Source organism: Neomonachus schauinslandi, chromosome 2 (assembly GCF_002201575.2).
Source record: "Neomonachus schauinslandi chromosome 2, ASM220157v2, whole genome shotgun sequence".
NCBI lineage: Eukaryota > Metazoa > Chordata > Mammalia > Carnivora > Phocidae > Neomonachus > Neomonachus schauinslandi.
In genome coordinates this window covers 81,368,624-81,381,296 of record NC_058404.1, presented here as the reverse complement: position 1 = coordinate 81,381,296, position 12,673 = coordinate 81,368,624, and the positions used below count along the sequence as shown (strand labels likewise).

Here is a 12,673-nt window from a genome sequence, read left to right as displayed (position 1 = left end):
TTAAATAATACTAATAATAAATTGACCCTGAAGTCGCTGACTTGGAGGGCTTCTGTTGGTCGGTTCAAGGAACTTTTTAATTCTTAGCTAACCTGTTGGTCCAAAAGTGGTAGGCTCACTTGGCCAGGCCGGCACAGTGGTTGGTAAAGAAGGCACCGCAGGGGCAGCACTTAGATGAACCTCTGGAGAAACTAGAAGGGGAGCTGGGTGTGACAAAGACACGTGTTCTGCTGGCTTCTTCAAGAGAGGGGGGTGGAAAAAGACAAGAGTTCATTTTGCTTAACACTAATTTTAACACCAAATGTACGCTCAGCTGCCTTTTACTTAACTGTAGTTTCTATATAAATGGTCTTTCTGATCTTAGAAATGAAAGAAAAACACAGTAGCTAAAAATTCCACACAAACAAATTTGATTCTAACCAGGGACTGCCTACCAAAGTCACAGAAGACACTGGAAGAGAAATAAACAAACTCTAAAGCAACCTGAATATTACGCTTTTAAGGAAAGAACGCAAAAATCACTGAAATCATTTTGAAATTCCTGAGTTATTCTGAATTGCTCCTCACACCAAGACATACCCTAAACTGTATGCTCTCCAAGTGACATGAAGGATGTTAACTGAAAGGCAAGGAAAGACTAAGAACTTTACTCCTGCATTAGACTGAGAATCACCAAAACGTCTGACAGAACTCAAGTTCCTTCTTCATTACATTTGTAAATTGGTGGTACTGCTTTCTAAATGTATTTTTCTAACCTCTTCAATCATTACATTCCCTCCCTTCTACGAAATAATTGTTAAAGATTCAGACAACTCCTTAAAAGTAGAAATTTGTAATTTCCCTTCAAAAATCTAATTTTCAAGCCAACCCAACCCACCACAAAGATAACACAAGATACCAAATATAAACTTATTTGAGATCAATTCAGAAGTATGGCTTCTATGTCCAAAAAATGGCGTTACAAAAATTAACATTTCACGGAGGCACCTGGCTGGCTCAGTCACTAGAGCCTGCAGCTCTTGATCTCAGGGTTCTGAGTTTGAGTCCCATGGTGGGTTTAGGATTACTTACAAACAACAACAACAACAAAAATCCACAAAAACTGAAAACATTCTAGACTAAATAAGCAACAAAAAAAATTATAGATTAATCACAATTGCACCCAAATTAAGATGCTAGAGGAAGTCTTCCCATTTTGTTTTTAGATGATCATTTAAAGACATAAGAAACCCAGAGAATGAAGCATTCGATGTCAAAAACAACAATGTACTTACTTGCTCTGCAGGTGGGCACTCTAATTTCTTTGACTTTGATGGTGACGAAACTCTTGCACATTTATCATCACTAATATTCTTTGGAAACAAGAAACACGAAATTTTATATTTCAAAGACCCACATTCTAGAATAATCATGGTTGCCTATACAGCTTACCCTACCTGCACCTGACCGAACCCTCTCATGACTAAGTATTTTTTCAATTATATCTGATCTTCAACAGGTAACTTGGCCTGCACATCCTGATCATATCAAACTACTAGGCAGTTTTTACTGGGGATATGGTTTCAAAAATCTTTAAAAATCGCAGTCTACTATAGAATAATGGAAAGTAAAAGCTACTTTCCACTGATTCAGAAAGGTCATCATAAAGAAATGGGTTATAATTTGTGAGTGAATTCTCCTCAAGTACGAGCATCTTTTCCCCACTTTTTCTCTGCTTTTCTACTTCCATAACAGTTATGAAATGATAAAATCATCTTCTACTTCTTCCTGCTGTTTTATCATGTTGGGGGGGGGGGAAGATGTGATTATTATTTAAAACATTTACCTCCAATGTGCTTGGCTCAGGTTTTTTATCCAAATGAGTATGTCCATGAACAGAGTCTGTAACAGATCAAGATAAAAAAAAAAAGGCCGGTATCAGCCACTAGACAGGTCTGTGGACAGAACAACAAAATATGAAGACAAAGCCAAAAGTACTACTTCAACTCTGTTTAAGTCAATGAAAAATGCAGTTTTTGGAATAACATTTAATATGCTTTGGCCTGAGTCAATGTTCCTCTGTAATGGGGAGATATGTGACTGTTACACTACTTAATGATTTAGAAAGGATTCTTTCCCAACCTATGACTTTAAACCAGACACAGAGCTCTAGCATCTGCTTTCAAATGATGAAATAACATACCTTTATCTTTCCGTTCTTCGGTATCCGTTCTCCGCCTGCTTCCTTTTCTGTCACTTACATGTGATGATTTTCTCTGGACACATGGGTTGCTACTCTGAGAAGCTGGCTGACTGACTGATGAGCTCTTAAAATGAAAACCCAACACTTTGTTTTAAAGATTTACCCACAAACGTATGAACAAAAGTCTTATAATTCATCTTACTTTTCGTACATCTGATTATAAGTCTCAAAATTCATAGCCCTATATCTTTATACTTCCAAAACTACAAAAAATAGGACACTGGGTTCCTGTTTAATTAAACAGTCTAGAGCAATAGGCTTATTAATAAGTCAAAAATATTAGGCAATCAGACCTATAGCCTAAATTAGTAGTGCGACTTCTTCATACCCCTTCTTCAGGAAGCCACCGTGACCAAATCTTCACCTTGCAACGTATTACACTTATATTCTTTGCACCAAGAACAGCATCCTTCATACCAACCTTCAAAAGCTCATTGTAGGCCACAGACCTTTCTGAGGGAAAAAATACCCAAGTGCAAATTAGCAGATACAGTGCACTAGGATTCTTCCCACTGAAATGCTGACCATCAGCAAATCCTTAAGGTCTGCATGAGATCCAACCTTCTAACTGGGGAAACAAAGGGACAAAGTCAGGTTTCTAAGCTAAACTATCACTGAAAATCTTTTCCTTCTCTAGCCCTCTGTGAGTAAATGTTGCACACAGCTGAGAACAAGAACTCAGCCCTCTGTGACAAGAGTTTTCTAGAAGACAAACCTGAGTCACTATCAAGTCCAAGACAGGTCTAAAAATGGCGAGTGTGATGACCCATTTTAACAATCAAAAAATTTCAATTTATTCCCACATTACACTAGTTGTATTTTTTACCATTCACATACACTAGTTGTATTTTACCATAATAACAACAACAGTAACAACAAGAGAACAAAAAGCTAGGATACAAGCGTAAATGATTTGTACTTTTTTATTATCTAAATGTTATGGGACAATAACATCTATCACATAGAGACCAATATACTTAGCATAACGCACACATGGATTTGGGCACATCTTCCAATAATTCCTAAGCTCCAACCTCTGTGGCCAGACTGAACTACTATTCCAGATCAGTGGTTTCAACTGAGCATCGCACACCTCTAAAGGATTCCACAGAGGCCAGAGAATTGAGTGTATGGTGCTTTAATGTTTTATACTGGTATACCTGGTGCCATCCTGTAATATTCCATTTTGTTTGTTTAATCCACTGTTAAGAAAAAGTGTCCAACCACCATTCTGAAACACACGGTACTTGGTACACTTACCAGTATTTAAAAGACCACAGGCACAGGGTCCCCAGTGCCCCAAACTGAGTTAGTTACCTCACCTCACATGAGAACTGTCTTCCCTTCTGACTCCCCCCCCCCCCCCCTAGAATTAAGAGACCCAAGGATAGAGAACATTTCTTTCATCAGAGAAGGATCCATCACAGCCCAGCATCTGACACACATAGTGAGGGCAAAGCCACTGGATTACATGGACTACCACCTCCGACAGCAAACACTCTGAATGACAATTCTTTCTGTATCTATTAATTAGGTCCTGGGGTGTTTAGTAAAGGACATTGAAAAGAGTTTATAGACGTATCTTGTTTACTGAATGTGAACCTCTATTGCATAACTTTAGCTAGCAAAATAAATGTATTTTGTTGTGGTTCAAGAGAAAATACTAGTGAGCTAACCAAGTTACTTGCCTCAACTCTGCCAACAAGTAATATCTTCACACCTCATCTTCCTCATGAAAAATGTGAAATTGAGGGGCAACTACATGATCTTTAAGGTACCTTTCAGTTTAAAAATTACTAGTCTACCATTAGAAACTGTAGTTTAACATAAACACTATATTAAGGAGAGACTTCTAAACAACTTTTAAATTCTCTTTTCATACATACGGAAAGGGCTGGGAAAGCCTGTTCATCTCTGTTCTGAATCTCATAGAGTAAGCGAGATTCTTCTATAGCTTGCTTCTCTCTGCGCTCTTCTGGGGAGAGGCCAAAATAGTTAGATTCTTGACTCGTGTGATCAAAATCCTCAGCTCTCTCACGATCGGGTTTTCTGTCAAATAAAACATTCTCGTCATGAAAAAAAAGACAAAGTGTATTGAGTACCTAAAATAACTTTTTTTTGCAATACAAATATTTGACTAATTTAGCTACACTGTGACATTACAGAACTTTTGGCAGCCTGACTAATAAATGTTTAGTAAATGGAAGCTCCTGTAGCCTAGGCCACATGAGAGAGTCAAGAATAACAACAGGAGAAAAAAAGAAAGAAAAAAGAAAAGAAAAATAGAATTCACTTCCAAGTGGTACAGAAATAACAGATTTTTTTTTTTCTTTTCATCAGGGCAGAAATTTAAGCACTATATATACTCTTTATGCCATAGTCCAGTACGATCATAAAATTCACTTTCAAAAGAAAGGGAAAGTTATTAGTTTGGATCTCAAAAGCACTCTCATTTTCTGTACCCCATTTCATTTCTATACCTGGAACATTCAAAGCAGACTCCAGGACTATCCTCCTGCTTTTTGATGATACCAATGAGAGAGACAGAAAGCTAGAAAGCATAAAAATTAAAATACACCAGACTAGATAAGAACTGCCCAGATAAGACTGCCATCATCTCAATGTAATTTTGGTCCGAGAAGGATGACAAGAAATTCGTGAATCGTTCAGTAGCCTATACCAAAACCCTAATGTGTTTATATGGCTTGTAACTATTATAGGCAATATGAATACTACTTCCACGATGTCTACCAGTTCCACAACAGTGGAAAATGAAAATCCAAAACCTATAGGAAAAATACATGGTCACAATACCAAGACCTAAAATCTTCCTTTTAAAAGTGAAGACACGGGGGCACCTAAGTGCATTCGACTCTTGATTTCAGCTCAGGTCATGATCTCAGGGTCATTAGATCAAGCCCACGGCTGGCTCAAAGCTTAGTGGGGAATCTGCTTGGATTCTCTCCTCCCTCTGCCCTGACGCCCACCCAAAAGTAAATAAATAAATCTTTTTAAAAATAAATAAATGAGGACACAATGATACCATCTGATTTTTTTTACCTCCAAAATAAAGAATAGCCATTTCATGTCTTCATATAGTCCCACTTAAAATCACACCCTAATTCCAATAGGGCAGATGTCAACCCCAGCTGGGGGGAAAAAAGGCAGAGGAGCAAATGCGGACCCTCACAATCTTAGACCAGTCTTTCTCAGACCCCAGAGAGGATTCAGTAAGTGCCAGGCATCCCCGGAAAGCTAACACTACCTCACCACCATGTCCCATCACCCAAACTGTACACCCTCACCCAACACCTGGCAAGAACCAAATCCTTCCTATCTGCAGTTAGCTGGAGCGGACACATGCAGCAATGACATTAGTCCGTTGCAGCATGTGCACGGTGAAAGCATACATGGCAATCCTGCACTGGTTTGTGTTATATTTTATGATCTCCAAAGAGAGAGACCAATACCAGTAAGAAATGAAAAAGTGAGAGGTCATAAGGCCCAACATTACAGTTCTTTTATTCTGTACCCAAAAGACTTCAAAACTGACGTGTTAAATATAAGAAATAAAGTCAAGATAAAGTAATGGGCTTAAATCAACTGGACTACTAGCTATAAATTCCATACTTTAATTAGGTTTTTTTTAAAACTCTTATTGCGAATAGTCATCAGCAGTCTCTAAATTTGTTTCGATATGCTAGTAAAATTCACTCTCGACCACAGTGGAGAAGGCACACTTAACTGCAAATCCAAGCAGGTTTCCATGTAATCAGTTACAATGTCAAAAATTCTTTGAAGCTTCATGTCTATATATTACCCACTGCCTTCTGCTATCAAGTGTTTTTATACAGCAAGTATATAGCTAACACATAAAAAAGATCCTAAGAAGACAAAGACATTTCACAACTGTCTGATTATTCTACCAATTCCTAGGAGATTGGATACGACACCACAAAAACACTGGCCATAAATTCAGTTTGTGGTAAAGTATAAAATCAGCCATTTAGTAGTCTATGTGTATTTTAATATTTAAATCTTTGTGTTCAAGGGGAAAAATGTTTCTTTTCTAATCTATTAAAAAAGTGACTTTATTTAAGGAAAATCTTAATTCTGCCTATGACCTTCATATATTTACTTCCTATTTTTAGGTTTCCAAAGTTAATATTCAAAATAAGTTAGTCCTCTTAAGTACTTCGCCTGCTTTGAATAAGATGCCACCAGATGTTAGGGGAGTCTAATGTCCAAACAACAGACTTTACCCACAACCAGTTGATTAATGGCTCCAATTCTGTTAGGAGCAATAACCCACCACAATCCCTGAACGTCCCTGCACACTGTTACTGGGCGTGCCAAGAAGGCAAGGCCCTGACCACTCTTTACCCAGGACAATTCTCAGAATTGTGTTTCTATCACCAACCTTCAGGAATGAGGTAAAATCTTTCTTCTGACTGATTTTTAGTCATTTGTTCTCATTAGAACTTTTGGAAAGCTGGTTTGTGAATACGTATGTACTTTTTATGCATATGTAAAATATCCTGGCAGGGATACACAAGAATCTATGAACACTGGAAGCCTCTGCAGACGGAAATTAGATTACTGGGAAAATAGGGATAGGAAAAATTATCAGAATAAATAAACTTCTGAATGTTTTGGACTTTGAACAATATAAAGTAGTTTCCTATCCTCAACAGTTTGTTAAACTAAAAAGAAAAATGTAATGGACTCGAGGTCCTGGTGTTTTTATGATTGACGTGTGCATTCCAAAAAGATATATTCAAGTCCTAACCCCTGGTACCTGTGCATATGACTTTATTTATAAATAGGGTCTTTACCGCAGTAATCAAGTTAAGATGAGGTCATACTAGGGTAGGGTGGGCCCTAAACCCAATATGACTACCCTTATTAGAAGAGAGACAGACACACAGGGAGAACACCATGTGATGATGGAGGCAGAAACCAGGGTGATGGAGGCAGAGACCAGGGTGATGCATCCACAAGCCAGGGAACACCAAGGACTGTAGGCAACACCAGAAGCAGGAGAGGGGTATGAAACAGACTTGCCCCTAGAGTGTTCAGAAAGAGTATGGCCTTACGGACAACTTGATTTCAGACTGCCAGCCTCCAGACCCGTGAGAATAAATTTTTGCTGTTTTGAGCCAGAAGTCTGTGGTACCTTGCTACAATAGCCCCAGAAAACTAACACAGTATTTGGCATATGTCAGCCTAGGAACCGACAACTCTGTCTTGAATATCTTCATTACATAAGCTGTCTTTAATGACAAAAAGTTAAGAGGCGCCCAGGTGGCTCAGCTGGTTAGGCATCCAATTCCTGATTTTGGCTCAGGTCATGATCTCAGGGTTGTGAGATTAAGGCCCATGTCGGGCTCCCCACACAGTGGAAGTTTGCTTGAGATTCTCTCCCTCTCCTTCTCCCCCTGCCCCTTCCCCAACTCGCAAGCTCTCTCTCTAAAATAAATGAAAATCTTTAAAAAAAAAAAAAAAAAGTTAAGTACATTCCCAAGAAAGGGGAATACCCAAAAGCCAGAAATAAAGGAACTGAAGACCAGAGTTTGGCAAGCACATAAGCTGATGCTACAGCTGCTCAGGCAATTGGGGAGAAGAAGCTTGGAATGGGGAAGGCAATGGTCACAGTAACCTAGGAGGGCTCCAGCGCCCAAGAGACATGGCTAAGTTTGCGTGAAAAGGACAGCCTCAACTTAAGACACACCCTCCCTCTCAAAGTTCCTCCAGAGGGCTATAAACTACTCCACAAAAAGGCAGATTAGGGAAAAAATAAAATCCACTACACAGGAAAATTATGATCCTGAGGTTCACCGGTCTCTGGACATTCAGTCAGATTGCTAATATGCATGATTACATTAACTTATAAAATTTGTAGCCCCATTCAATATGAGGCACATGACCACAAACAACCCAAACTTATCAGAACAAAGGAAACTGACCATTTTGGTTAAGTTCTTATATAAAGGGAACATCTCCAACCAAGGAACAGAAATGCAATTTGGAGTTTAGTATTTAACAAATCACAAGCTACCAGAAAACTATTAAGTGCAAGAATAAGACTTGGCTAGGATAAGGTCTCATGGATCATTTGAAAAAAATTATTCAAAACTAAAAATGCCTTACCCTAAAAATTACTTTGATTCATTTAAAGAGAATTATGCATTTAATTATAAAGAACTAAAATCCTCATATTTTATCAACAATACTTTTAATATTATACTATAGACAAGTAAACAAAAAATTATAACGATTTAAATGCATGTAATGTGGCAGATAAAAGAAATGCTACTCAATTTATATTTCCCTTGCATTCAGGAAGGTTACCTTATGATCTGTGAGGGTGTCCTACTAAGATTTTTGTGCTCACTGGAGGGTTTCTGAGACTGTGACCCTGCAGAATGACTACAGAATGCATGCTGTCTTACTCCCGAAGGATGCTGGAGTCGAGGAGGTAGTGCTGATGGAGCTTTTACTGGCTTGCTTGGATTCTTTGGCCCTCTGTAATCCATGTCTGTGACAAGAAGCCAAAAATACCGCATGATTTTCTTATTAACAAAAAAACAAAACAAAACAAAAAACCCAAGTACCATCACCCCTCCCCCGAAGAAAGATTAATTTGATATAATCCTAACCAGAGTGGAAATTTTGTCCAGAAGTGGAAGGTTTTCTCATCTTCTTCCCTGATACGGTGTTCCAGCTTTCAGAGGGAGGTGGTTTGAGGTTCTTCGGGGAGTGTCTTCAAAAGAAAAACATTTATAACAACAAAGTATTCCTAGTAAGAATATCTACTTAAGTATTCTGCATGAGTATTTTTAACTTATAAAAAAATTTACAATTTTAGTTCTTATACTTAAAAATTAAAGTACAAAGCATTTATCATTCCAGATGTAATTCTAATCAAGTGAGATGACATAAATCAAAAAGCCTATTTTCTAACCTAAAAAAAATGGAAAACTAAAAGGCCTTAAACACAACCTTAGCAAAAGACTAGATAAAAAAGGAATGACTTTAATTCTGTTAGATGTGCTGATGGTACCACAGCTAAGGTGGGGAGGGAGGAGTCCATATTATGTCAGAGAAATATATAAGCATCTAAGTGTCTATAAAAAATGATGTGATGTCTGAGATTTGCTTTAAAATATTCAATTCCGTTCCCATTTTTAAAAAAGGGGGTTAAGGAGAACAGATTAGAAAAGACTGACAAACACTGTTAGTTGCTGAAACAGGGTGATGCTTATAGTGGGGTTCACTATACCACCTTTACGTGTGTGTGTTTGACATTTTCCCTAGTAAAGTTTAGGTGTGACCTACTACCCTTTTTTCTAACAAAGACAGCAGCAACTGAAACAAAAGGTGCTATAAGGCAAGACTGTGTAACAGCAAGTCAACGATAGTATTTTACTACTCCATGTGACAAACATTTAGTGAAAACCAACTATATGCAGTGCAGTACTAAGTGAAAATTAGAAATGACTATGGTCCCTGTCCTCCAGTGATCCCCACTTTATAGTTAAAATAGAGTCAATTTCCCAAACTGCCTTTATGAAAAATGGCACATTTTAAACTGGAAACAACAAAAGAAGTTTTTAAAATGCGTTAACACGCAAAACACAAAATCTGAACTCACACTGCTGTTGCAAGAGATCTAAACGAATACATTTCCTACACACTGGCAATACCTTTGGTTAATTTACAAATACACAGAGCCATTTAGAAATCCTCATGATTACAATAGGCTAAATGGAAGAGACAGTAAATGCCTTAGTTGAAGAGTGGTACATACTTCTTTCCAAATTCTTCAACCAAAACTGGTCCATTCTCCGAGTGAACCCCTGGAAAGTCTGCATTAGAAAATTTTCCACTGTGATCCAACCTAACCTGCTGAACAATTCCAGAAAGAAAAATCAGTCACCTGCTTCCTTTGCATTAATAATCACCATTTAAATTTTTATCTTGTTTTCAATTAAAGAGAAAATGACTATATACTGTTAAAAACAAAACCAAGTTCAAAACGGTACACCATAGTATTTTTCTGACCGCCCAGACCTCTGTACCTCTAGCTAAAATAAAGACTTCTTTGTTTACACTTCCAAAGTTTTATAAACTGTTTCTGTAAATAATTCAGGGAGAAGTAGGAACACAATCTATCAAGGCTCCAAACGAGAGGCAGCATGCCCCGGTTCTGAACAAAGGGCGACAGCACTGCACATACCAGGATTCTAGGCCCATCTTTTCTACTTACCAGCAAGATGACCTTTGGCAAATTACTTGTTTCATGCTTCAGTGTCCTCACATGCAAAATGGAGCTAATAATAGTACCTACATCATAGGACTCATGGAGATGGAATGTGGAACATATGACATACAGAAAGGGCACTGACTAACACACAGCAACCACTCTATAAATGAGAGCAACTAGTATTATAATTACTATTATCTTCTCACTTTCCCAGTATTTAAAATGCGTAACTGTGACCTTTTTCTCCCTAAAAATAGATCCATCACGTGTTCTCTAATATACAATTCATATTACCCGATAGTAAATTGTGACAAGAGTAAGCCTTTAGGTTTCTTCCTAGAGTCAAACGGTACTCAATGAACAGGGTACCTGCTGATCACTGCACTAGGAGCCCAATGTACGCAGCACTGCTTTAAGTTAACCTCCTACTTCTTATTAGTAGATGCAAGTCCTAAAGCTGAGGTTTCATTCTTCATTAACCAAAAAAGGACAGTATGCCTTCCTCTCAACAGTCTAGCCATAAAACAGATCTTTCTGAAGTTAATCTATATCAAAAGTTTAAACTACATCTTACATGCTTGAGTAAACAAAGGTCACCTTTGAGTCATAGCAGTTTCCATAACAGAATTTCAATTAAATTTTCTACCCAAGTGAGATAGTCTAGTAGGTATAGAAACAAAATACTCTAAGAAGGAAAAAATTAACACACGTATCTGCTTTGCCATCTACTTTATCAAGAGCATCTACTTTACCAAAAGCACTGCAACCTAAAAGGAAACATACTTGACTTAAAATAACAACAGTTTTAGTGATGCAGCATAAGATAAGCAATCTTCTCTGTTAAGGGGGAGTGATGGAGGGAGGCGCTAAGCCCTAGATTCTCTTCTGTTTTATTCCAAGTTTTCCAAATCACTGTAACAAAAGATTCTACAATTCTGTTCTGTAATTATAGCACATTTCTGACAATTCCATAAGGAAGAACATAAATGAATCATATCCTCTTCTTCCTTTCCTTTCAAATACCTCAGAATGAGAACACTTAAAAGTTCTTAAGGTAGTCTATCATTGATGCTGATATAATCCTGGTCAGTCAGATACTTTTCACAAACCCCTTTACCACACAGGAAATGAGTGTTACCTCCACAAGTCAAGCAAAAATGTTTGTCAATGCCTACTTTAAAGGAATTTTTAGAAGGCAACACTTTTCAATGAAAACTATTTTTTATGAAAATTATCTCCAAATACAATTTTTGTGTACGTAGGTTATTTGTTTTGGCAACAGTACTATTTTTTCATAGACAAAAAACAGAAAAGGAACCTTAGAAATTTCCCAGCCTTGGCATATTGACACTAGACTGGACAATTCTCTGCTAGGGGGTAAGAGGGGGTGTCGTGTGCACCATACGATATTTAGCAGTATCCCTGGCCTCTACCCAGTGGATGTCAGTAGCACCTCCCTGGTTGTGACTACAAAAGTTGTCTGCAACACTGCCAAATGGGGAGTGAGGATGCAAAATCATTCCAAGTTGAGAACTGATCTAACCCAACTTTCCCCTTTAACAATCAGCTACTTAAGTCCAGAGCAATAGTTTACGCAAAATAAATGACAAAACTCCCTTCACTACTATTCGCTCTTCCTCAATCCAACAGAAAACCATTATGTATCCATGAAAATCTTCCCAGGCCTATACTGTCCTATAATGGACAAACTGGTCTGTAATGTCAAGTGTGAATAGATTTCAGGAATCTGCCAACTGTAATGAAAATATCTAAAAGTCTAAGATGTTATTTTACTGCTTTCAAACAAGTAGTATCAAAGACTGACACTGTACTTAAAGATCACATGATGGGACGCCATGGGTTTTATATACATACAATTTTGGTAACTTATTCTAATGGGTCAAAAACCTAAATATTTACAACTATTAAAATGTGTATGTGGTGGGCGCCTGGGTGGCTCAGTTGGTTAAGCGACTGCCTTCGGCTCAGGTCATGATCCTGGAGTCCCGGGATCGAGTCCCGCATCAGGCTCCCTGCTCGGCAGGGAGTCTGCTTCTCCCTCTCCCACTCCCCGTTTGTGTTCCCTCTCTCGCTGTGTCTTTCTCTGTCAAATAAATAAATAAAATCTTAAAAAAAAAAAAAAAAGTGTATGTGGTAAAGTATAT

At 37.9% G+C, this 12,673-nt stretch overlaps 1 protein-coding gene across 2 annotated transcripts in view; it reads right to left on the bottom strand.

Annotated features, from left to right (window-relative positions):
* Positions 1-12,673, bottom strand: part of OTUD4 (OTU deubiquitinase 4) — a 41,574-nt gene that overhangs the window by 8,387 nt on the left and 20,514 nt on the right. Inside the window, exons 11-18 of one of the 2 annotated variants that reach the window (XM_044912878.1) lie at positions 10,053-10,147; positions 8,902-9,005; positions 8,594-8,780; positions 4,129-4,291; positions 2,183-2,306; positions 1,826-1,881; positions 1,275-1,352; positions 93-237 (exon numbers count right to left, since the gene is read on the bottom strand). In XM_044912878.1, the coding sequence (XP_044768813.1) occupies positions 93-237; positions 1,275-1,352; positions 1,826-1,881; positions 2,183-2,306; positions 4,129-4,291; positions 8,594-8,780; positions 8,902-9,005; positions 10,053-10,147 (952 nt within the window). Of the gene's footprint in view, positions 1-92; positions 238-1,274; positions 1,353-1,825; positions 1,882-2,182; positions 2,307-4,128; positions 4,292-8,593; positions 8,781-8,901; positions 9,006-10,052; positions 10,151-12,673 lie in introns of both variants that reach the window. The other variant, XM_021679361.2, reaches the window with a different exon arrangement.